The sequence below is a fragment of the Salvelinus alpinus genome, chromosome 18, assembly GCF_045679555.1.
Source record: "Salvelinus alpinus chromosome 18, SLU_Salpinus.1, whole genome shotgun sequence".
Lineage (NCBI taxonomy): Eukaryota > Metazoa > Chordata > Actinopteri > Salmoniformes > Salmonidae > Salvelinus > Salvelinus alpinus.
The window spans coordinates 34159271-34184870 of NC_092103.1; the positions used below are offsets into that span (position 1 = coordinate 34159271).

The 25600-nt window shown below is 41.3% G+C and overlaps 1 protein-coding gene across 1 annotated transcript; it reads left to right on the forward strand.

The window, feature by feature from the left end:
- Nucleotides 1–521: 521 nt before the first annotated feature.
- Nucleotides 522–25600, forward strand: LOC139544221 (neuropeptide FF receptor 2-like). Its single transcript, XM_071351094.1, has 6 exons — nucleotides 522–748; nucleotides 5047–5403; nucleotides 20289–20388; nucleotides 20558–20678; nucleotides 20827–21597; nucleotides 23343–25600. Exons 2-6 carry the CDS (start codon nucleotides 5055–5057, stop codon nucleotides 23358–23360), a joined length of 1359 nt encoding a protein of 452 aa, XP_071207195.1. The 5' UTR covers nucleotides 522–748; nucleotides 5047–5054; the 3' UTR covers nucleotides 23361–25600.

Below are 25600 nucleotides of genomic sequence, written 5' to 3' on the forward strand. Positions count from 1 at the left end.
ACCTCCTCTTTTTCCCTCCAGTCCTACTTCCGTTAACCAATTACCCAACTCCTTCTGAACATATTAAACTTTTCCAAACATAAATCTCTTTTAAGCCTCCTCAAGAGACATGCTAAGAACTGTACTCCCTCCACTTCAACCTCCACCAGCTCAAGGCTTGGCTAGAGCTCCCTTTTTAAAGCTCTGGATAAATCCTTATCACATTTTTTATGGATTAAAATCAATACAGAGCAATAAGCATGAACTCGAAGACAGATACTGTGAGATGCTTAAAAGTCGATATTTACTGTTTTTGCTTTTGCATGGTGCTAGATATGGCAATTGCATTTTAATTGGAGACATTTAATTGAATTACAGCACCACCACCACCACCCACGCAGTTGGTGTGATCTCGTCACCTTTGCTCTCCTCTATAATTCCTTCTTTGGGCAACCTCTTGTTGCGCGAGAAACAGTGGGGCGTTGGGTGGCACGCACTTTACTTACCCGCTCTGCGCGCCTCCTCCCACCCCATTCAATGTTTCTTGCGCTTGTTAGTGGATTTAGCTATTTGTGCCACAGCGCGTGGAGCAACAGCACTCTGTCCGTGTCTGTCCTCTCGGTCGTCGCGATGTAGGCTACGGAGCATCTTCACAGCAACGCTTTCTCATTAACAAGTGGCGCACGTACATCTCTTTGGACTTTTGAGTCTTCCATATTCACATTTTGGAAGGAAATATACATTGGACATCTTTTTCAAGTTACCCAAGGTAAGATCTTTCTTGTTTTTCTTTTTTTAAGGATTTGCTGATCGAATAATAATACCACATCTTCATTAGGTTAATACAACAAAAGCATATTTTAGGAGTGAATGTGAGCAGAAATTGTAATAGCTTAATAATTACATGAAGTATGTTAGAAAATAATGATCAATCATCAATGCATTAGCCTGCCTATTGAAAAAGACTTTGCCTTTATTTTATTTGAAATGCATACAGATTGCCCCGTCCCGTGGTCAATAATCAACCTAATTATTGACCGTGCTTGATTGCAACTGCAAATTAAAATATTCGTGTCATTTGCTCAACTCTTGCAGAGTTGACTGACGGAGCTCAGTGAGCAGAGGGCTGGCCTACAGTGTATAGGACTGATCTTTCTGAACAATGGCAGATGGTATAGCAGTGTACCTTCTCCCATCCACATCATTTAATGCTAGAGATTGGCACAATTCAATTTAGTTTATAGTTAGCTAGTTCAGGAACTGAAATTGAGTTTATGTGAATGTAATTAAATATGAACATTTCATTACATATTGAATTAACATCTACATGAGTAGAATTTGAATTATTTCCATAACTGTCGTTATCCATTGACCTGTGGTGCTGAAGGTTGGAACCTCGGAACGCCGCTATCCCGCTGTCCAAGGTTCTGAAATGAAATCTCTCTTGATTTGTTCACATCGGACATTCTGTATACGTGCAGAGGGAGGATGACTTACTTCTGCTCAGTCATCCTGCTTGTTTACCTTAATATCTTGGTCTTGGTTTTGTCTAGTTGTTGACTGGAGGTTGAAGAGGTTTACAGACAACCTAATCTCCAAATAAAACGCCAACCCGTGCAGCAACATAATTACGCCATGGCTGGACATTGTGGTGCCATATCTTAGCTGTCACAAAATTAAGCCATGGCTGGACGTTTTAATTATACCATGTGGTGCCATATCATAGCTGTCAGTCAAGCTGTCAGTATACTCTAATTATGCCAAACATTTCCAAACGGCCCGTCCAGCGAATTAAAGGCTCCCTGTGTGAAACATTCTATGAGAATTATTTTTATTTAATTTATTTATTTAACCTTTATTTAACTAGGCAAGTCAGTTAAGAACACAGTTAGGAACACACTCCTGCCAAACCCGGACGACGCTGGGCCAATTTTGCGCTGCCCTCTGGGACTTCCAATCACAGCCGAATGTGATACAGCCTGGAATCGAACCAGGGACTGTAGTGATGCCTCTTGCACTGAGGTGCAGCGCCTTAGACCGCTTCGCCACTCAGGGGCCCAGCCCCCCGAGAAAGAGTGACACAATCTGAATGACCTAAAATAAAAATCACAAATTGGTCTTTCACAGTCAGGCCAACCCAAGCTGTAATGTGCAAGTAGATTAATAGTAGGCCTAATATTGAAACAGAAAATGTAGGCTTTAAACTGAGTCAGAAATTCAGATTTCCGATTTCCTCCAATTTTTTCAGGTTTTTGCTCTCCAAGTCACACTTTTTTTTTATACAGAAATACGACACAATTGTATGCTATAATACCATGACAATGCTTGAACAACATCAGCAGACCACTTTTGAGGTCTCTGAAAAAATCTAAGAATTCTCTATATTTTTATTTAATTGCCTTTTAATTCAATTGTGCAGGCACTTAGCACTGTTGTTTGATTAGCAGTGTTTCTATTGAACATGAGAAGGAGTTTGCAAAAGAAATGGCCACTGGATTGATGCAAATTATATTGTGACAGGTAGGCAGAGGCTACTTTGTAGCTAGTTAACATTTAAAAGGGACGTTTTTGGGAAAGCCTTGCCATCTACCAGAAAACAGTCAGGTCTATCATTAGCGTCGCTATATTTGTCCTGTTCCTTAATTGTTTGACACCTGGACGGTTTACTTGATATTATGAGTCATGTCTTGCCTTGCTTCAAAATAGCCCATAGCCAAAATCTCCTGTTCTAAATGTTTTCTTTAAACTTTCTTTCATTGTCTAGCAGCCAAAGGCATTATCCTAATCATATTAGCAACCCATGATAGTTGTTGCATCTTTAAACACCCCCTCTTTCTAAATTTCTAAAGAATATTTCCATCTCTGTCCATGAAACCGCTCGCATGCACATTTGCAATTGCATTTTGGAACGTTCACGCGTAGGCCTACCGCCGTGTGTACACTGCTGCGCCTAAAATGTGAAGAAATAATAGTTTATCAACATGTTAAGCTAAACATTCTGATCTGTTCTATCAGCCTTGTTAATTGATATGACATATACTTCCACTACTCTACTTTGTGTGAGGATTAAGAAGTGAGCATACGCAATGCCCACTGAAAAATAAGTGGGTATATGACGCATACCTGCGTATATCCCCATTACACCACTGGGTTAAGGTTAGGGATAGGGTTAAACTTAAGTTTAGGCATTAATTCCGAGTGATTGAGTTAAGGGTTAAGGTTTGGGAAAGGCTTAAAACAAAAAACAAGTGCCTAGCACTGGGATTGAACATCTGGACCCAGATCTGCCCAGGAGACATCCCTGGAGAATATGCTGATTGAAATTCAGAATGATTACTAGAGTAAATTTTATCAGCAGATCTCTCACCTGTAGTTTGAGTTATGAGGTGTTGCAGGTGCACTGACCCTGGAAATGAGCTGTTAATTTCCCAGGTTGGTGGAATTTGTTCTCCATCCAATTAAAATTCCTCGCTTACAGTACTTTGGACTTCAAAAAAACTTGTCAATTCTGTCAATGTTTCACATGTGAAAGTTAATTAACAAAAGCCCAAAGGAGCTTAGGCCACTTATCAATCATTGGCAGGTTAGAAACTTCAGAGAGAAAGGAGCTTGAAGTCAATAGTTATTCTCTCCAGTTGAGGAGAAACTTTGACCGTTTTTGAGGCAGAGCTGATGTGATTGATGAATAACGTTTTGATGCCATGGTGCTCAGCAGGGTACTAGCACACCTGCAGAATATAATCACTAGCAAAAATACCTTGACATTTTTCACTTCGCTCATTCTTTTGTCATCTGTGTTTGAGTGTGTGTTTGAGTGAGGGAGTGAGTGTGTGTGTGAGAGACGGCATATAGTTGACTGAATCATCACACAATCATCAAGGCAGAAAATGGTTCTTATGGATTTCTGGAGACTATGTAGTGTTTTATACGTAATAACCAATCAATATCCACTTCCTGTGAGTGTGGTGTTGCCTGTTATTACCTAGGTATTGTAAAGGCTCTAACTTGTCTAAGTATGGGCTCTCTTGATTGGATGACTTTGTCAAGGGGATGTTTCTAACAAGGTCTCAGCACACGGTCATGGTCATTGAAATCTTATTGATGTGACTGGAAAGGTTACACCTCCGCCCATCCACTGTTGCACACACACACACACACACACACACACACACACACACACACACACACACACACACACACACACACACACACACACACACACACACACACACACACACACACACACACACACACACACACACACACACACACACACACACACACACACACACACACACACACACAATGTACATACATTAGAAGGTTATTCACATAAGGTGCACTGTATGTCAATGGAAAGTGCCTTCAAGGTTCCACCCCACCATAGAAAGATGGCTTTTAAAGTAGAATTAAAAAGAAATAAAAAAACAGAAGGAAGCAAGCGCACTGTCACGACCGTCGTTCTGATGAGACCAAGGTGCAGCGTGGTAGGCGTACATATTCCTTTTTAATAAATGAACAACCAACAAAAACAACCAAATCAACGAACGAAACGTGAAGCTTCACAATATGTGCTGACAGGCAACTAAACATAGACAAGATCCCACAAATAACCATGGGGAAATGGCTACCTAAATATGATCCCAAATCAGAGACAACGATAAACAGCTGCTTCTGATTGGGAACCATATCAGGCCACCATAGACATTCAAATTCACCTAGATGACCCTCCCAAGTCACTATCATGCTCCAACCAACACAGAGAATAAACAGCTTACTATGGTCAGGGTGTGACACACACCATCTCAACCAGAACTGTTATTTTGTGAATGACTACAATATATTCTAGAGGTGTCCAATGTGACAAATAATTTCACTGTCTGAAAAGCACAAAGAAAGAAATCCACAAACTAAAACTACCATATCTCCTCTCCTCTCTCTCTCTCTCTCTCTCTCTCGCTCTCTCTCTCGCTCACTCTCTCGCTCTCTCTCTCTCTCTCTCTCTCTCTCTCTCTCTCTCTCTCTCTCTCTCTCTCACACTCTCTCTCTCACTCTCTCTGTCCTCAGATTCCACCATGACGCACACTCTGGATTCCATCAGCTCCAACAGAACAGAAGACTGGAACACCACTTTCTTCAACTCATCCAGGGACCTCCAGCACCCCCCATACCCATTCTACCAACAGAACATCACATACGTGGACCTCTACCTCCACAAGCCCTCGGTGGTGGTAGTCTTCATTGTGTCTTACCTGCTCATTTTCCTGGTGTGCATGGTGGGGAATGGTGTTGTGTGTTTCATTGTCTTGCGGAGCAAGAACATGAGGACGGTCACCAACCTCTTTATACTCAACCTGGCCATCAGTGACCTACTGGTGGGCATCTTCTGCATGCCAACTACCCTGGTGGACAACATCATAACAGGTTAGTAGCCAAAGTCCTCTTAACCCTAACCCTAGCCTCAATCACAACACCAACCCAAGCTTAATGTCCACACTCTAGCTCAGTGCTTCTCAATTATTTTCTGTTACGCCACCCCTAGGAAGAAGTAACCATTTCGCGGCCCCCAACTCTCCGCCGCGACTGTAAATAGTATCATTTGTCTATAAAATTGTTATAAGTACACCTCTGCATAACATTGTATCCTTATTAACATTAAAGAAAACAAAAAAGAAAGATATAGATCAACTTACAAAGAATAACTTTATTAACATTGTTTTTTAGTCTGTAACAGAAAAGACTTAAAGTGCATCGATTTGCCTGAAATGTAAAAAATAATTCAAGCCTTATTTAAACTGTAAGCATTTTTTTACCATTTGATACTGAAAAATTAAATTAAATATAATCAATAAATAATAATAAATTCAAATTGATCAGCAACATTAACTCAGGAGCACAATATATGAAACACTTTGACCTATAAAACAAAAATGAATAAAAAAATTTTTGCTGATTTTTTAAAATCAAAATGAGGAAGTGATAGTTTTATATTTGCAGCACTTGCGTCATCCAGCATGACAGAGACCATGTCTAATGCTGCAGGTAGTATCAGCTCCTCTGCTATGGAGTGTTTTTTTTTGCACTGAGCAATTTGGTACGCCACTTTATATGATGCTAACAGTGCTCGCTGGTTTACTGAAGTAGCATTCACAAAGCGGGACGATTGTTGGCAATATTCGGCACGTTTTTGCTGAAAAAACTCAAATGGCTTATCAGCGTGATTGGGGTGTAATGTCTTTAAGTGACGCCTTAATTTATTTGGCTTTATGCTGTCCGCTGCCAACATTTTTAGACACAGTAAACATACCGGTCTTTCCTCGTCTCCCACCGTAGTCACAGTGAAGCCAAGCGCTACATACGCGTCGTCATATTTCCTCGTCTTAGCTTTCGGGAGACTTACGTTTGTCTCATTATCTCCGTCTCTCTCCGCCTTTCTTTTCATCCCTGTTAAATATTTTTCCATGGTGTCTCTTAAGGGTTTGTTATCTGCACTTCATATCTCCTGCTCTGTGCTGTGTGCTCTTGTTCGGTGCAACAAAAAAAACTATTCCCTGCAGCAAAAAAAAGCATGTTCCCTGGGGTCACATCGCATGGAGCCCCCCGAGGGGGGCGCGCCCCACTATTTGAGAAGGACTGCTCTAGCTCAACCCTAATACTAGCCTCAACCACAACCCTAACCCTAACCCTAGCTTCATGTCCACACTCCTGCTCAACCCTAGTTTAACCGCAATTATAGTATATCATTATTATCTACTCTGAACAAAAATATAAACGCAACATGTAAAATAAATGATCCCAGAAATGTTGTTAATGCTCGAAAAACGTGTTTCTCTCAAATGATGTGCACAAATTTGTTTCTACGGACCCCCCCTCCCGGATCTGGGATCATCCTCATCAGAAAAGCTCACTAGCATAGCCTAGCCTAGCGCCACAGGGATATCATATAATATAATTTCATGAAATCACAAGTCCAATACAGCAAATGAAAGATAAACATCTTGTGAATCCAGCCAACATTTCCGATTTTTAAAATGTTTTACAGCGAAAACACAATAGCCAAACACACAATGCCATTTTTTCACCGCAAAGATAGCTTTCACAAAACCCACAAATAGAGATAAAATTAATCACTAACCTTTGAACAACTTCATCAGATGACAGTCTTATGACATCATGTTATACAATACATTTATGTTTTGTTCAAAAATGTGCATATTTATAGCTACAAATCTGGGTTTTACAACGCAGCCATCATCACAAATAGCACCAAAATTTCCGGAGAATTTTTGGAGTCACGTAATCTAACAGAAAAATTCATCATAAACTTTGCTGAAAAATACATGTTGGACAAATAATTAAAGATACACTGGTTCTTAATGCAACCGCTGTGTTAGATTTAAAAAAATAACTTTATTAAAAAGCACAGCATACAATAATCTGAGACAGCGCTCAGCCATTCTCCGCCATGTTGGAGTCCACATATTCAACAAAAATACGAAATAACATCATAAATATTCTCTTACCTTTGATGAACTTTCCTCAGAATGCAGTGCCAGGAGTCCTAGTTCCACAATAAATCGTTGTTTTGTTTTAGAATGTCCATTTCTTCTGTCGAATTAGCAACTTTGGCTAGCATAGTGGAGCGCACATGTTCATGAACGTTTGGCGCATGGAACGAAAAATTCCAAAAGTCATAATAAAAGTCGAATAAACTGGTCAAACTCAGTTGAAAATCCATCTTTATGACGTTTTTCTCATATGTATCCAATAACGTCCCAGACGGAGCATTTCTTCGTGTCTACCTAACCCATTGCAGAAAATGATATGGTGCTCCCAGGTGCGCAGCAAAATACTGCCAATATGGCTGACCTGTCACTCCAAAAGCTCTCATTCGGTCCCACATCAGGCCAGACACCTCATTCAACATTCTACTGCCTGTTGACATCTAGTGGAAGGCGTATGAAGTGCATACATATCCATAAATACAAGGCAATTGAATAGGCAGGGCCTGTCACAGAGACCCATTTCAGAATTTTCACTTCCTGTTTGGAACTTTGCCTGCCAAATGAGTTCTGTTTTACTCACAGATATAATTCAAACAGTTTTAGAAACTTCAGAGTGTTTTTTATCCAATAGTAATAATAATATGCATATCATATGATCTAGAACAGAGTACGAGGCCGTTTAATTTGGGCACTATTTTTTCCCAAAGTGGAAATGGTGCCCCCTATTAAGAAGAAGTTAACTCCCTGTTAGTGAGCATTTCTCCATTGCCAAGATAATCCATCCACCTGATAGTTGTGGCATATCAAGCAGCTGATTATACAGCATGATTATTACACAGGTGCACCTTGAGCTGGGGACAATGAAAGTCCACCTTAAAATGTGCAGTTTTGTCACACAACACAATGCCACTGATGTCTCAAGTTTTGATGGAGTGTGCAATTGACATGCTGACTGCAGGATTGTCCACCAGAGCTGTTGCCAGACAATTGAATGTTCATTTCTCTACCATAAGCCGCCTCCAACATCGTTTTAGAGAATTTGGCAGTACGTCCAACCGTAAAACACGTGTATGGCATCATGTGGGCGAGCGGATTGCTGACGTTGTGAACAGTGCCCCATGGTGGAGGTGGGGTTATGGTATGGGCAGGCATAAGCTACGGACATCAAATACAATTACATTTTATGGATGGCAATTTGAAAGCACAGAAATATCGTCACTAGATCCTCAGGCCCATTGTGAGGCCCATTTCTTTTAAGGAATCTGTATTTCTGTATGCATATCTGTATTTCCAGTCATGTGAAATCCATAGATTAGGGCCTAAAGAATGTATTTAAATTGACTGATTTCCTCATATAAACTGTAACTCAGTAAAATCTTTGAAATTGTTACATGTTGCGTTTATATTTTGGTTCAGTGTATATATACACCTCATTTGGAAAGCAAACACGAAAAACAAAACACAATGATATGAAACAAACACAGTAAAAAAGCATCCGCCTGAATTGCCTAGAGCAGGGCTTCCCAGCCCTGTTCCTGGAGAGCTATCCTCCTGTAGGATTTCACTTTAACCCCAGTTGTAACCAACTTGATTCAGCTTATCAACTAGCTAATTATTAGTATCAGGTTAGATTAGGGTTGGAGCGAAAACCTACAGGATGGTAGCTCTCCAGGAACCGGGTTAGAGAGCTCTGCCCCAGAGGGACCTAATCCATAAAATTTAAGGACTTTTGGAGATCGATCATTCCACGAGAGGCAAACATTTTGAAGGCAAATTAATTTAACCCAGTGGAGTTTAAAGGTATCTCCAGGGTCAGCAGTGGATTCGGAAAGTATTCAGACCCCTTTACTTTTTCCACATTTTGTTACGTTACAGCCTTATTCTTAAATGTATTAAATCATTTCCCCCCAAACAATAACCCATAATGAAAAAGCGAAACAGGTTTTTTGAAATGTTTATAAAAAAATTAAAACAGAAATACCTTATTTACATAATTATTCAGACCCTTTGCTTTGAGACTCTAAATTGAGCTCAGGTGTATCCTGCCTCCATTGATCATCCTTGAGATGTATCTACAACTTGATAGGAGTCCACCTGTGGTAAATCAAATTGATTGGACATCATTTTGAAATGCACAAACCTGTCTACATAAGGTCCCACAGTTGACAGTGCATGTCCGAGCAAAAACCAAGCCATGAGATCTAATGAATTGTCCGTAGAGCTCAGAGACAGGATTGTGTCAAGGGATAGATCTGCGGAAGGGTACCAAAACATTTCTGCAGCATTGAAGGTCCCCAAGAACACAGTGGCCTCCATTCTTAAATGGAAGAAGTTTGGAACCACCAAGACTGAGCAATCGGGGGAAAAGGGCCTTGGTCAGGGAGGTGACCAAGAACCCGATGGTCACTCTGACAGAGCTCCAGAGATTCTCGATGGAGATGGGAGAACCTTTCCTGAAGGACAACCATTTCTGCAGCACTCCACCAATCAGGCCTTTATGGTAGAGTGGCATGACAGAATCCACTCCTCCGTAAAAGGCACATGACAGCACGCTTGGAGTTTGCCAAAAGGCACCTAAAGATTTTCAGACCATGAAAAAACAAGATTCTATGGTCTAATGAAACCAAGATTGAACTCTTTAGTCTGAATGCCAGGTATCACGTCTGGAGGAAACCTGGCAGCATCCCTACGGTGAAGCATGGTGGTGGCAGCATCATTCTATGGGGATGTTTTTCATTGGCAGGGACTGGGAGACTAGTCAGGATCGAGGGAAAGATGAACGGAGCAAAGTACAGAGAGATCCTTGATGAAATCCTGCTCCAGAATGCTCAGGACCTCAGACTGGGGAAAAGGTTTACCTTCCAACAGGGCAATGACGCTAAGAACACAGCTAACACAACGCAGGAATGGCTTCAGGACAAGTCTTTGAATGTCCTTGAGTAGCCCAGCCAGAGCCCGGACTTGAACCCTATTGAACAACTCTGTAGCACAACCTGAAAATAGCTGTACAGCAATGCTCCCCATCCAACCTGACAGAGGTTGAGAGGATCTACTGAGAAGAATGGGAGAAACACCCAAATACAAGAAAAAAGACTACAATCATCAGGAATTCAGCTAGAGTGAGTTTAATTTAGGAAATCTGTTCCCAAGAATTCCCACAAATAGAAAAATAGATAATGTCTCACCGTAATCAAGGTCAGAAATTATTGTTATTTTCAAATACAATCTGTTTTTGGGATTAGTTGTGTTCAATTAGTTGTGTTCAAAGATGGCCCGTGGCTGAAACTAGTTGCCTATCCCTGCTATAGAAGAAGCCTAGTTTAATTCTTAATTTCTTAACTAACTTATCAACATGCAAGATAGCTTTTAGTCAATCCAGATACCCATATATTTACAAGTGGGGACAGGATCAATGAGGGCACCATCCAAAGTACGTATGCATAAATCATCAGATACATTTTTACAAATTCATAGAAAATGAAATGCTGAATTGTCTTTAGTCAATAAGTATTCAATCCCTTTGTTATGGCATGCCTAAATAAGTTCAGTAGTACAAATTTGCTTAACAGGTCACATAATAAGTTGCTTGCACTAAGCTAACATATGGCATTGCTTTAAGATGGTCATATAATGTATTATTTAGCTATTTAATTTAGAATTTTAGGACATTGAGTTACACAGTCATAAATGACAAAAAAGATAGTAAAAAATGTATCATAAGGAATAAGGTTTTCAAATGTTTGTCCTATATCTAAGAGATAAGAAAGCTCAGGAAATACAAGTCGGAAGTTTACATACACTTAGGTTAGAGTAATTAAAACTCGTTTTTCAACCACTCCACAAATTTCTTGTTAACAAACTATAGTTTTGGCAAGTCGGTTAGGACATCTACTTTGTGCATGACACAAGTAATTTTTCCAACCATGTTTACAGACAGATTATTTCACTTATAATTCACTGTATCATAATTTCAGTGGCTCTAAAGTTTACATACACTAAGTTGACTGTGCCTTTAAACAGTTTGAAAAATTCCAGAAAATGATGTCATGGCTTTAGAAGCTTCTGTTTGGCTAATTGACATCATTTGAGTCAATTAGAGGTGTACCTGTGGATGTATTTCAAGGCCCACCTTCAAACGCAGTGCCTCTTTGCTTGACATCATGGGAAAATCAAAAGAAATCAGCCAAGACCTCAGAAAAAAATTGTAGACCTCCACAAGTCTGGTTCATCCTTGGGAGCAATTTCCAAACGCCTGAAGGTACCACATTCATCTGTACAAACAATAGTACGCAAGTATAAACACCATGGGACCACGCAGCCGTCATACCGCTCAGGAAGGAGATGCGTTCTGTCTCCTAGAGATGAACGTACTTTGGTGCGAAAAGTGCAAATCAATCCCAGAAGAACAGCAAAGGACCTTGTGAAGATGCTGGAGGAAACGGGTCCAAAAGTAGCTATATCCACAGTAAAACGAGTCCTATATCGACATAACCTGAAAGGCCGCTCAGCAAGGAAAAAGCCACTGCTTCAAAACCGCCATAAATAAAGCCAGACTACGGTTTGCAACTGTACATGGGGACAAAGATCATATTTTTTTGAGAAATGTACTCTGGTCTGATGAAACAAAAATATAACTGTTTGGCCATAATGACCATCGTTATGTTTGGAGGAAAATGGGGGAGGCTTGCAAGCCGAAGAACACCATCCCAACCTTGAAGCATGTTGTGGGGGTGCTTTGCTGCAGGAGGGACTGGTGCACTTCACAAAATAGATGGCATCATGAGAAAGAAACATTCCGTGGATATATTGAAGCAACATCTCAAGACATCAGTCAGGAAGTTAAAACTTGGTCGCAAATGGGTCTTCCAAATGGACAATGACCCCAAGCATACTTCCAAAGTTGTGGCAAAATGGCTTAAGGACAACAAAGTCAAGGTATTGGAGTGGCCATCACAAAGCCCTGACCTCAATCCTATAGAAAATGTGTGGGCAGAACTGAAAAAGCCCACAAAAAGCCCACAGGTTTGTAGGAGGCCTACAAACCTGACTCAGTTACACCAGCTCTGTCAGGAGAAATGGGCCAAAATTCACCCAACTTATTGTGGGAAGCTTGTGGAAGGCTACCCGAAAAGTTTGACCCAAGTTAAACAATTTAAAGGCAATGCTACCAAATACTTATTGATTGTATGTGAACTTCTGACCCACCGGGAATGTGATGAAAGAAAGAAAAGCTGAAATAAATCATTCTCTCTACTATTATTTTGACATTTTACATTCTAAAAATAAAGTGGTGATCCTAACTGACCTAAGACAGGGAATTTTTACTAGGATTAAATGTCAGGAATTGTGAAAAACCGAGTTTAAACGTATTTGGCTTAGGTGTATGTAAACTTCCGACTTCAACTGTACATAGGATGCCCAATGAGTGGAAGGCATAAGGACATCAGAGGAGAGCCGATAGTTATTATTCAGGCGGTGAAGATCAAGGCGGAGTAGTTTGGTTGGGAAAGAACAGGGAAGAGGAAACCATACTAATCCAGGGCAGAGTGCAAACAGGAGGAACAGAGAGGAGCCATTGGGCAGTGGTGGAAAAAGTACCCAATTGTCATACTTGAGTAAAAGTAAAGATAACTTAATAAAAAAATAATAAAGTAAAAGTGAAAGTCACCCAGTCTAATCCTTCTTGAGTAAAAGTCTAAAAGTATTTGGTTGTAAATATACTTAAGTATCAAAAGTAAAAGTATAAATCACTTCAAATTCCTTATATTAGGCAAACCAGAAGGCACCATGTTCTTTAAAAAAAATGTATGGATAGCCAGGGGCACACTCCAACACTCCGACATCATTTACAAACAAAGCAAGTGTGTTAACTGAGTCTGCAAGATCAGAGGCAGTAGGGATGACCAGGGATGTTCTCTTGATAAGTGTGTGAATTTGACAATTTTTGTGTCTTGCTAAGCATTCATTATGTAACAATTACTTTTGGGTGTCAGGTAAAATATATGGAGTAAAAAGTACATTATTTTCTTTAGGAATGTAGTGAAGTAAAAGTAAAAGTAGTCAAAAATATAAATTGTAAAGTAAAGTACAGATACCCCAAAAAACGACTTTAGTAGTACTTTAAAGTATTGGTAAATGTTTTTATTATTATAATTTTACCTCCCTTTTCTTCCCAATTTCGTAATATCCAATTGCGATCTTGTCTCATCGCTGCAACTCCCCAACGGACTCAGGAGAGGCGAAGGTCAAGTCATGCGTCCTCCAAAACATGACCCTCCAAACCGCGCTTCTTAACACCTGCCCGCTTAACCCGAAAGCCAGCTGCACCAATGTGTCGGAGTAAACACCATTCAACTGACGCCCGGCCCGCTACAAGGAGATGCTAGAGAACAACGAGCCAAGTAAAGCCCCAGCCGACCAAACCCTCCCCTAACCCGGACGACGCTGGGCCAATTGTGCGCCACCCAATATGACTCCCGGGTCACGGCCGGTTGTGACACAGCCTGGGATCGAACCTGGGTCTGTAGTAACGCCTCAAGCACTGCTATGTAGTGCCTTAGACTGCTGCGCCACTTGGAAGTGAAAATATTTTTTGTTAAGAATTTTACACCACTACCATTGGGCAGGTGCATGACAGCGATTCAGATCCAATAAAATGCCTGATAAATCCACACAGAAACCACCACGGTCAACAAAGCAGAAAGACAGAGCCCAACTAGTCTACTTTAAACCAGCTAGCACTAGAAATCACAGTCTATAACACATCTGAAACACAAGCCTCAATAGCAGAGCAAAAGCAAAGAGAGAGCAGAGACTTACTCAATGAGATGGTCGGCTGGGGCCCACGCGATGGCAAAAGAATGGACGCTGGGTTACCAGAGCGAGAGCCAGGGAGAGAAGGGCTTCAGGGGAGAGGCCATAGGACTCGGCTAGGGATGCCGTCTGGGCCGGCAGCCTTGTGAGGGTTAACACACTTAAATGTCTTACTCATGTTGGCCATGGAAAATGAGAGCTCACAGTTCTCGTGACCAATGATGGACTTCATCAGCAAAACTGTGTTTTCCTCGATGTGGGTGAAGAAGGTGTTTAGCTTATCCAGGAGCAAGGCGATGTGTCTGGTTTTCCCTGTTACTGGAGTCTTTGCCACATACGTCTCGCGTCTGAGCCGTTGTCTCTGTATTGACGTTTTGCCTGTTTGATTACCTTACGGAGGGCATAGCTGGGCTGTTTGTACTCGTCCATGTTCCTAGTCACCTTGCCGTCTTTAAATGCTGCCATCTATCCACTGTGTTTGGTTTGGATAAGTTCTAATTGTCCCAGTGGGAACAACATCCTATATGTACTTCCTGATGAACTCAGTCACAGAATCAGTGTATACGTCAATGTAATTATCAGTGGTAACCCAGAACATATCCCAGTCCGCGGGATGAAAACAATCTTGAAACATAGATTCCAATTGGTCAGACCAACGTTGAACAGTCCTTACCAAGTGTACTTCCTGTTTAAGTTTCTGTCTATAGGAAGGGAGGAGCAGAATGGAGGTGTGATCTGATTTGCTGAAGGGAGGGCGGGGGAGGGCTTTGTAGCCATCCTGGAAGGGGGAGTAACAATGGTTTAGAATTCTTGATGAGCGAGTAGTGCAGGCAATGTGTGGATAAATCTTCTGTCACATTGTCCTCAGATTTGCTTAATTAAATAAATGCCGCCTCAGGATATGCAGTTTCTAGTTTGCACAAAGTCCAGTGTAGTTTCTTGAGAGGCTTGAGGATAGAAGATGTTCAAGAGCCTATGGTCTCAGACTTGAGGCAACGGTACCGCTTGCCGTGCGGAAGGAGCGAGAACACTCTATGACTTGGGTGGCTGGAGTCTTTATCAATTTTCTGGGCCTTCCTATCACACCACCTGATATAGAGGTCCTGTATGGTAGGGAGCTCGGCCCCAATGATGTACTGGGCCGTACGCACCACCCTCTGTAGCACCATGCGTTCAAGGTCAGTGTAATTGCCATACCAAACAGTGATGCAGCCAGTCAATATGCTCTCAATGGTACAGCTGAAGAACTTGTTGACGATTTTGAGGGCCTGTGCCAAATCTTTTCAACCTCCTGATGTGTTAAAACGAGAAAGTGGTGCAAGGTAGTATCCTCAGTAGCTACAGGAGAGAAACCAAATCTCATGGAGAACCCTGGATCATTCCCTTGGTTCCATCAAAAACAGCATCCATTCTCTTCTTAATTGTTTAAGTCAGTAAATTATTTTGCTTTCACTACAGTGAACATACTGTATCACAGGTCTCACATTTTATGGCTTGACACTCCATCTCTGGATCTGACTCCAAAACAGAGGAGTCTGACATGCTTATACTTAGTACTTAATAAAACACTTAAAACAATGGTTTTATGTGTCTTTGAAAATGTGTCTATGAAATAAAATGTGTCTTTGAAATATAAAATCTATCATGCATTGAGTTGTTCAACTGACTAGGTATCACCTTTCCTGAAGTGTTTAAAAAAAACAAACACTGAAGGGCAGAATCGCAACTCCAAACTTTCTAGCCTCAACCACAACCCTAAATCTAACCCTAGCTTCATGTCCACACTCCGACTCAACCCTAACCCTCGACCACAACCCTAACCCTAGCTTCATGTCCACCCTCTGGCTCAACTCTAACCACAGTAACCCTAACCCTAACAATCCTGCATGCCAACAACTTTATAACATGTCACACACTTTCCACACTTTCTCTGTGATAGTATTGCTAACATGTTGTTTGTGGTATTGGGGTTATTTTCTTGAATGTTTGTGTTTACTGTAATGGTCATATTCTGACAGCTGATAGGTCCAATGGATAAAATCAGTCCAAGAGCGTCAACCATTGCTACTTCTATACCTACAGCACTTGCTTAAAGTGACAAAGTCATGAACTTAGTGCTTAGAGTGCTATCTACGTTTGCCCAACGTCTATTACACAGTTTCCAATCGCTTGTCTTTCCAAGTATTCCCTTGCTCAGTCCCTATACATTTTTGTTAATGCTTATGATCTTTTTCATAATATTCTTTTGTTGTTACCACCACAAATATATGCTGCCACTAAGGCCGCACTGAACGAGCTGTATAAGGTGTCATGATGTGTCCCTCTTTGGGTATAGCGAGTGGCTTCCCCCTCTCTCCCTCCTACACCCAGGTTTTGTTATCTCAGGTCGTAAATTCCTGGAGGAGACTCTCTCCTCCTGGCCATGCAGGAAGAGACACATAGAGAGCAAAGGAACTCCTTCTACATCACAGAACTTTAGAACTGAACAATATCCATGTTTTGGAGAATGTGCAAACGGTTGGTGGAGAAGCCAGCTACGACCCGGTCCGTTTTGTTTCATGTTTGTGACCTCATGAAAGACAATACAGCCACATTACCATAACTCTGTTTATACAGGAGCCTCCGTTATGAGGTTTGCGTCTAATTATTGTATAAAATGAATGAGTAAAGATTAAACTATTTGTGAAATGATGTAATGTGATTTTAAACCGTTAATGTGAGAGAATTGTATTCCCTTTAAAGTTTAACTAAGTCATTGGCCCGCCCCCATGAGCACAGACATGATCTGGCTCATGGGACAGCCCTTTTCTACTGTTACGAATAAAAAACCCACCTGAAGAAATCCTCTTCAGACCATGCGTACCTCGGACACCGAGGGGGCAAAGGTTGAGTTTAGACCACAAAAATCTCTGTATAAGCTAATGTTGTAATGGTTGTTGACTTCCTAACCATACCACGTGGAGCATTGGCTACACGTGTGGAAATGGTTGAACTCTGAGACTATCGATCCTGACAGAATGAGAGCAAATCTTCGATACTAATTACTAGTCTACAGCTAGAAATTGTTAACCTGGGATGCGAAGACTGACAACCACCGAAACATCTATTCTATAAGAACATTTCTGAATGGTACCCGAAGTATCTATTCTAACCACGAAAAACTCCAGGGAAGCAGAGAGACGTTTGGATGAACTTTCCAACAGAAAGACGAACGATTCCAACAGAGATCACGACGACACACTGAGCGTAAATATATATTGATTGCAATTATTCCCGAATGAGTGAGCGTTCATGTGCAAAGGATTAGCATTTCAATTAATATAATTATCAACTGTGTAGTGACTCTTTTTTCTTTCCCGTCCTTCTCAGTCCACACCCACTTCCCTTTGTCCACCAAGCCGTCATATCGGCTTAGCCCACTAGGGAACCTCCCCTATCATTTCCTTGTAACCATATCTACTGTTTGTTTGTTTGTGCATTTGTGTGATTATTTAGTTAGTTAGTAAATAAATGATTAAGACAATTGGTGTATGGATGATTCATAGTAAGGGCTGGGTTCGTGCAGATAACCAACAATTTACGACGTTTGGAATGAGACTAACGTGAGGTAAAGAATAATTAATTAATTCGAAGACTAATTGAGTTATATTAGTAAAATTATAACTTTGTAATCTGAAGATTTTCCTTGGTGCCCCAACATCCTAGTTAATTACATTTACATGATTCGTTTAATCACGTAATAATCATTAGAGAAATTATTTGATAAAATATGTCTTCGACAAAGGCCATAAGCAAACAAGAAAATGCTCACCCAAATACGACACTCCAAGTGGCCAGGGATTTTAATGCAGGGAAACTGAAATCCGTTTTACCTCCGTTCTACCAGCAAGTCTCCTGTGCAATTAGAGGTGAAAAAAAACTCTAGGTCATCTCTTTTCTACACACAGAGATGCATACAAAGCTCTCCCTTGCCCTCCATTTGGCAAATCTGACCAATACTCCATCCTCTTAATTCCTGCTTACAAGCAAAAGCTCAAACAGGAAGTACCAGGGATGCGTTCAAAATGGAAGTGGTCCGATGAAGCGAACGCTAAACTACAGGACTGTTTCGCTAGCACAGATTGGAACATGCTACGGCATTCATCCAATGCCATTGAGGAGTTTACCATATCAGTCAGCAACTTAATTAATAAGTGCATCGGCGACATAGTCCCCACAGTGACTGTACGTACATATCCTAACCAGAAGCCATGGATTGCGGGCAACATCCACACTGAGCTAATGGTAGAGCTTCCACTTTCAAGTAGCAGGACACAAATCTGGACACGTATAAGATATCCACTATGCCCTCCGATGAACCATGAAACAGGCAAAACATCAATACAGGACTAAAATCTAATCCTACTCTGACACTTGTCAGATGTGGCAGGGCTTGCAAACTATCATGGACTACAAAGGGAAACCCAGCCGCGAGCTGCCCAGTGACGCCAGCCTACCAGAGGAGCTAAATGCCTTCTATGCTCGCTTCTGGCAATCAACACTGAATCATGCATGAGCGCACCAGCTGTTCCTGACGACTGTGTGACCACACTCTCCATAGCCCATGTGAGTAAGACCTTTAAATAGGTTAACATTCACAAGGCCGCAGGGCCAGACGGATTAGCAGGACGCGTACTCAGAGCATGTGCTGACCAGCTAGTAAGTTTCTTCACTGACATTTTCAACCTTTCCCTGACCCAGTCTGTAATACCCACATGTTTCAAGCAGACTATCAAAGTACTCGTGTCTAACTGACTATTGCCCCGTAGCGCTCACATCTGCAGCCATAAAATGCTTTGAAAGGCTGGACCCACAATTCACATACAGCCCCAACAAATTCACAAATGAAACAATCTCTATTGCACTCCACACTTCCCTTTCCCACCTGGACAAAATTAATGTCTACGTGAGAATGCTGTTCATTGACTACAGCTCAGAGCCCTCTAAGCTCATCACTAAACTAAGGACCCTGGGATTAAACACCTCCCTCTGCAATTGGATACTGGACCCTCTGGCGGGCCGCCCCCAGGTGGTGAGGTTAGGCAACAATACGGTACTCTACGCTGACCCTCAAACTCTCCCTCAACGTCAGCAAGATAAAGGAGCTTATCGTGGACTACAGGAAACGGAAGGCCAAGCACCCCCCCATTCATGACAACACCTTTTTCCCCCTCAGGAGGCTGAAAAGATTTGGTATGGGCCCTCAGATCCTCAAAAGGTTCTACAGCTGCACCATCAAGAGCATCTTAACTGGCTACATCACCTCTTGGTATGGCAACTGCTCGGCATCCAACCGCAAGGCGCTACAGAGGGTTATGCGTACGACCCAGCTCCCTGCCATCCAGTACCTCTATACCAGGCGGTGTCAGAGGAAAAAATGTCAAAGACTACAGCCACCCAAGTCACAGTCTGCTACCGCAGAGCGTTACCGGAACACCAAGTCTGGGACCAAAAGGCTTGTGAACAGCTTCTACCCCAAAGCCATAAGACTGCTGAATTGTTAATTAAATGGTTACCCGGATGTTCTGCTTTTCGACCCACAACCTACATGTACATAGTACTTCAATTAATCAATCACCTAACCAAACCTACATGTACATATTACCTCAATCAATCACCCCAACTACCACGTACCTCAGTACACTGACTCGGTACCGTTACTCCTTGTATGTAATCTGTATATTGCCTCGTTATTGTTATTTTATTGTGTTATTTTGTGTCTCTATTTTCTTTTTATTTCTTTGTTAATTTTCTAATTTTTAACTGCATTGTTCGGAAAGGGGCCCGTAAGTAAGCATTTCACGTTAAAGGCTACACTTGTTGTATTCAGCGTATCTGACAAATAACATTTTATGTGAATAGAGATTCAACCTCAGAATCTATTTCACATGACTCATTATTTGTCCCAGATATCTCCTTTCTTGTATATTCTAAATATGTCTCTTTTGACAGGCTGGCCTTTTGGGAGGTTAGTGTGTAAGCTGAGTGGGATGGTTCAAGGCATATCAGTGTCAGCTTCGGTCTTTACTCTGGTGGCAATAGCTGTGGATAGGTGAGGTTTCTTTCAACTGATTAAATCATTTTATTAAATTAATTGTGCGTGTTTGTGTGTGTTTAGACAATTTCAACGCAATTTCACAGCACAACAGACAATTTCACAATACAGACATTTTACAGAATGCTCTTATACTCTCCTCCCCCCTCACCTCCCGTCTGAACAGGTTCCGCTGCATCGTGTACCCCTTCAAGCAGAAGCTGACAATCTCCACCTCCACACTGATCATCATCATCATCTGGGTGCTGGCTATCTCCATAATGTGTCCCTCAGGGGTCATGCTCCAGGTACACTGTCTAATGCATGTCAGGTTTTGTTAATCAATGGATTTGAGAGGGACACATCAACATGTCAAGTTTAACATCAATGTAAAGCGTAAAGATCAGACACATTTTCATCCCTTTCTGTTTTTTTTATTGTGACTATATTTCCAAGGTGACCAAGGAGCAGCGTGTCCTTATCCTACTGGGGGACGGCTACAACAACACCCGCCCCTTCTACTGGTGCCGTGAGAACTGGCCCAATCAAGAGATGAGGAAGATCTACACCACCGTCCTATTCGCTAACATCTATCTAGCCCCATTATCACTCATTGTCATCATGTACGCCCGCATCGGATTCACCCTCTTTAAGACGGCTGTACCCTCCTCTGGCGGGTGCAGTGGTAGTGGCAGCAGCGGTGGGACAAAACCCAGCCTGGACAACCACCGTCAGTCAAAGAAGAAGAAGAGGGTGATCAAGATGCTGTTGGTAGTGGCGCTTCTCTTCATCCTGTCATGGCTCCCGCTGTGGACGCTGATGATGCTGAGCGACTACGCCAGCCTGACGGCAAGCCAGCACCGCATCATCAACATCTACGTGTACCCGCTGGCCCACTGGCTGGCCTTCTTCAACTCCTCCGTCAACCCCATCATCTACGGCTTCTTCAATGAGAACTTCCGACGGGGGTTCCAGGCCGCATTTAAATTCCAGCTGTGCTCCGCAGTCATGGAGCGCCAGAAGACCTACTCGCATCGTATCCAAGGCAATGCAGTGTTACCAGCGAATCTGCACCTGCCCACCGGGCCCGGCTCAGGGGGGTCAGAATTGGCTTTGGTGAACAGGAAGGGGCTGGGTCGGGAGGAAGTTGTCGGGCGGACATCCGGCGGGCGATCGTCAGAGAGCGACGTGAAGGAGCAGGATCTGATCATGGAGGATCTGGAGAAGGTATCCCAGATTTGAACATTTCAAACATACTGTATTGGGACATGTAGAGGACAGATTTAAACATTTCATAGATACTGTATGTGCCATTGGGACATGTAGTGGACAGATTTAAAGATGTGATTTTAATCACACATACTGTAACACACATACTATACTGTACATGCCATAGAGAGACATTCAGATAACCTGGAGTAGGTATCAGATTTAAACATGACATTTAAACATGTACTGTTACATTTACTGTAATACCCATACTGTGCTATAGACATTCAAGAAATGCGGAAGGTATCCCAGAATACACATACTGTACCTGCCATAGAAACTTGAGGCAGACGCTGCACTGAGAAGACCCTCACACCCACATAATGTGTCCCTGGAGAAGATATCCCAGATTTAAACACTGAATTTTAACATGTACTGTAACTGTACGTGCCATTGCCCATTGGGACCGGCCAGAGGAGCCAGACCCTGCACTGAGCACAGAGGATACAGGCTGCGTCCCAAATGGCACCCTATTCCCTAAATTCTTGCAACAACTTGCCATGTGGCCCCGTTTTTAAAGGATTGTGGGTAATTCCAATTTTTTTGACTTCATGACACTTTTACACAATATTATATGCATGTTTGAAGAAAGAAAACTATATTTCTATATTAGTATTAAGCAGTTTGTTGTGCTTTGAGGTGTACTGGATCATGGTACACGGATATCAAAGCCGATGACACAACATATTCCCAACATCAACAATGTCATGTGCACCACCCTTAATGACCGAGGCAAATGCAACATTCCACACTGCTTGCAGCTCTACCACCACGTATTCTACTGCTAGTGGATTGAGCACTATGCTCAACAATGCCTGCGAAAGTGGGTTAAAATGACTGATAATCAAAAACATAAATCAATGTTAACACAATAAGACACAATCACTGAAAGTAACTAATCAAAAATATTAACTAGATCTAACAGATAACAGTTTTGGAATTGATCAAATTAAGTTGGATCTATGGCATTTTTTAGATGCTGGACTTGTGAAACACCAAATGTTAAGTATATTATACATACGAATACCTCATCTTGGAAATACTCAAAAAGCTGATGCAAATAGTTGCAACATTTACATAATTTAGGAGACACTCTTATCAAGAGCAATTTACAGGAGCAAAGCCTTGCTCAAGGGGACATTGAAATAATTTTCACTTTGTCACATCATGGATTCGAACTAGGGACCTTTTAGTCTTAACCGCTAGGCTACCTGTCACTAAACTAGCACAATATTTTTTACGCTGCAGGCACATCTCTGCTTAGCAGAAGTATTTACAATCTGTCTAAACATCTCTTTCTGAATGTCATGAATATGTTTCATTATTGTGTCCGTGTTTAGTGGATGGTGGATTAATCCATACAGAGACACTGATTGTGGCGAAGAGGGAAGATGATTAACAGGGAATTCTTTTTATACACAATTCTTGATTATGTTCAATTATATGCCAATCTCTCTATGGGGAAAGTCTGATTGGAAAAGACAACATTAACTATAGATGTAAGAAAGATTTGATTTGAGCATCATCTTGTATCATACTGCACTTTGATTGTCTTGTCTCGAACATTGCATTCCATTTGCTTGCACCAAATACACAATCTTCCATTCCAGTACCTCTTTTGTATTGAAAGACATAATTAGGACATATTGTTCTTCAACTGATGTTTAAGGGGGCGCATTTTCTCCTTTTTTTTCCTTCCGCAGGTTATATATGACCTATGAGACACACTTAATGTCACAAAGAAATGGTGCAGTCAACCTTCATTCAGCCGTGCAGTAGCCAGTGGACATCAATTTCCTCATGGCTCTTTAGGGTCATGACTGACTGGTGACATTTAAGAATGACATCTCACACTTAAGAGGGACATCTTATTGAATGTCACATGATATGCATGGATTCATCCTTACCGGTGGACAATAGAGTACCTGTGCATCTTGCTGGGCTATGCTCAGTCAAAGAGGGGAGTGGGAGGGTGGATAGATGCAGGGGGACACTTGTTGTGCTCCACACCTCTCAGTCAAAAGGAGGGGCACTCAGAGCCGAGGCTAACGCAGTGACGTGCCTATTCAGTTGCCTTGGGACTGATTCAAACATGACAAGAGACCATGCAGGGATGAGAGATGCCTCCTGCTGCTGCACACTTAAACAGACAAGAGGACTGGGAATGAAAGGGAATAGAAACAACCAAACAACGACCAACAATTAAGCAGTGTACTTATGAGATACAGTGAAGGATATTATTTTATGTTGTTTTGTTTGTATTTTAATAGTGATTGTGAATATTAATTTTTAACGATGAGTGTCTTGCACCAGAATTTTATGCTGCTTTTCTGTGTGCCAAAATATCGTAAACTTTCTGCAGAACAGGAATAGTTGTTCTGACTACTGATCCTTGTTAACAAAGAAAATATTACTTTATGACTACAGCCTACTTAATTTGGAGGCTAAGGAATCTATATGTCATATAAATACAGTAGCTGTATTCATGCATGTTTTACTCTTTTGGAAAACCTTTACGATGTTGGAAAACCTTTATGATGTTGGAAAACCTTTATGATGTGGAAAATAACTGGTAGCCTAATATTTCACTTCCATCATGGTTTCTAGTTCCCACGCTACACTGTGTCTTAACATAGTAACATAACATCACAGTTATGTCAGTCGACACAACGACACTGTTAGGAAACAGGGAATTATGGATCTAGACCAGGGCTCTTCAAACTTGTTCCTGGAGAGATACCCTCCTGTAGGTTCTCGTTCCAACCCCAGATGTATAGCCTGATTCGGCTTATCAACCAGCTAATTATCAGATTAAGGTGTGCTAAATTAGGGTTGGAGCAAAAACCTACAGGAACAGGGTTTGTTGTATTAAAGGGTTTGTTGTATAAATATATGATGTACTGTATCATATCTGTCAAAGTCATCAAATGTCATCAAATGTTATGATAGGTTGTCTGTCGTTGTCATGAGACTGACAGGACTGTGATTTGTCATGAAGTATTGCCACAATAGCGGTGTTGTGATTGTCTGGTTCAAGAAATGTGTAACATAAAAAATACATACCTCAGCTTATCGGTTGAAGATGAGTCCACCCAGCCTCTGAGATTGTACAATCATTTGAACTGTTTACAGCTGCTAAGTAATCGTAATAAACCAGTTAAAAATTATTTCATTTTGAAGATGTCAAAGGCTGTGCTATGTTCCCACATTTAAAAACAGTTTAGTATTCACTGTAGTGTTTTTGCAGACTAAAGTACTGTAGTATTTACTGTAGTGTTTTTGCAGACATTACAGTAGTATTTACAATACTGCTTTTGTTATATCATTGACATAGCAGTGGGGGCTTTGTCTTTGAGGAAACCTACTGGACAAAATACTCAAAGAGCAGATTTTCCATAACATGTAGGTAGGATTCAGAGCTTCTGCTCTTTTTTTATAAACTGTAGGGAACACATTATATGGTCTATACTTGGCATGTAGGTTTCGTATGGGTGGCACACATTGGGATATGGGTTAATGGGCAGTGTATATGCAAATCAAATACTTGAATGTATACTATAGTAATTACTGTAGTGTTTTTGCAGATATTACTGTAGTATTAAAGTGTTTTGCAGACTAGTGTTTTTGTGAACAATACTATAGTATTTGCTGTGGTGTTTTTGTGGTCTGTAGTATACTGTAGTATTTACTATACATTTACTCTACAGTATACTACACCATTCTATAGTAAGTACTACACATGCTCGAGGTATACTACAGTGTGTAGTATAGTATTCTACAGTTTACCACAGAATTCTATAGTAAGTACTGTAGTATTCTATAGTAAACTGTACTATTTTTTCATGTGGGTTGTTATGTTGTGTTACTGGGCTTCTGCGTAAATGCGTTGTACTCTGTGTGAGCTTATCATTGCTGATGGAGGAGAACATTGTGGCTTCAAAATAAACATGTTATAAATCTA

Excerpts from the sequence above, each read along its gene's own strand:
- LOC139544221 (XM_071351094.1), top strand. The coding sequence starts at position 5,055 with ATGACGCACACTCTGGATTCCATCAGCTCCAACAGAACAGAAGACTGG. Across the intron at positions 20,389-20,557 it reads GTGGCAATAGCTGTGGATAG|GTTCCGCTGCATCGTGTACC; the intron begins GTGAGGTTTCTT and ends CCGTCTGAACAG. Across the intron at positions 20,679-20,826 it reads CCTCAGGGGTCATGCTCCAG|GTGACCAAGGAGCAGCGTGT; the intron begins GTACACTGTCTA and ends TATATTTCCAAG.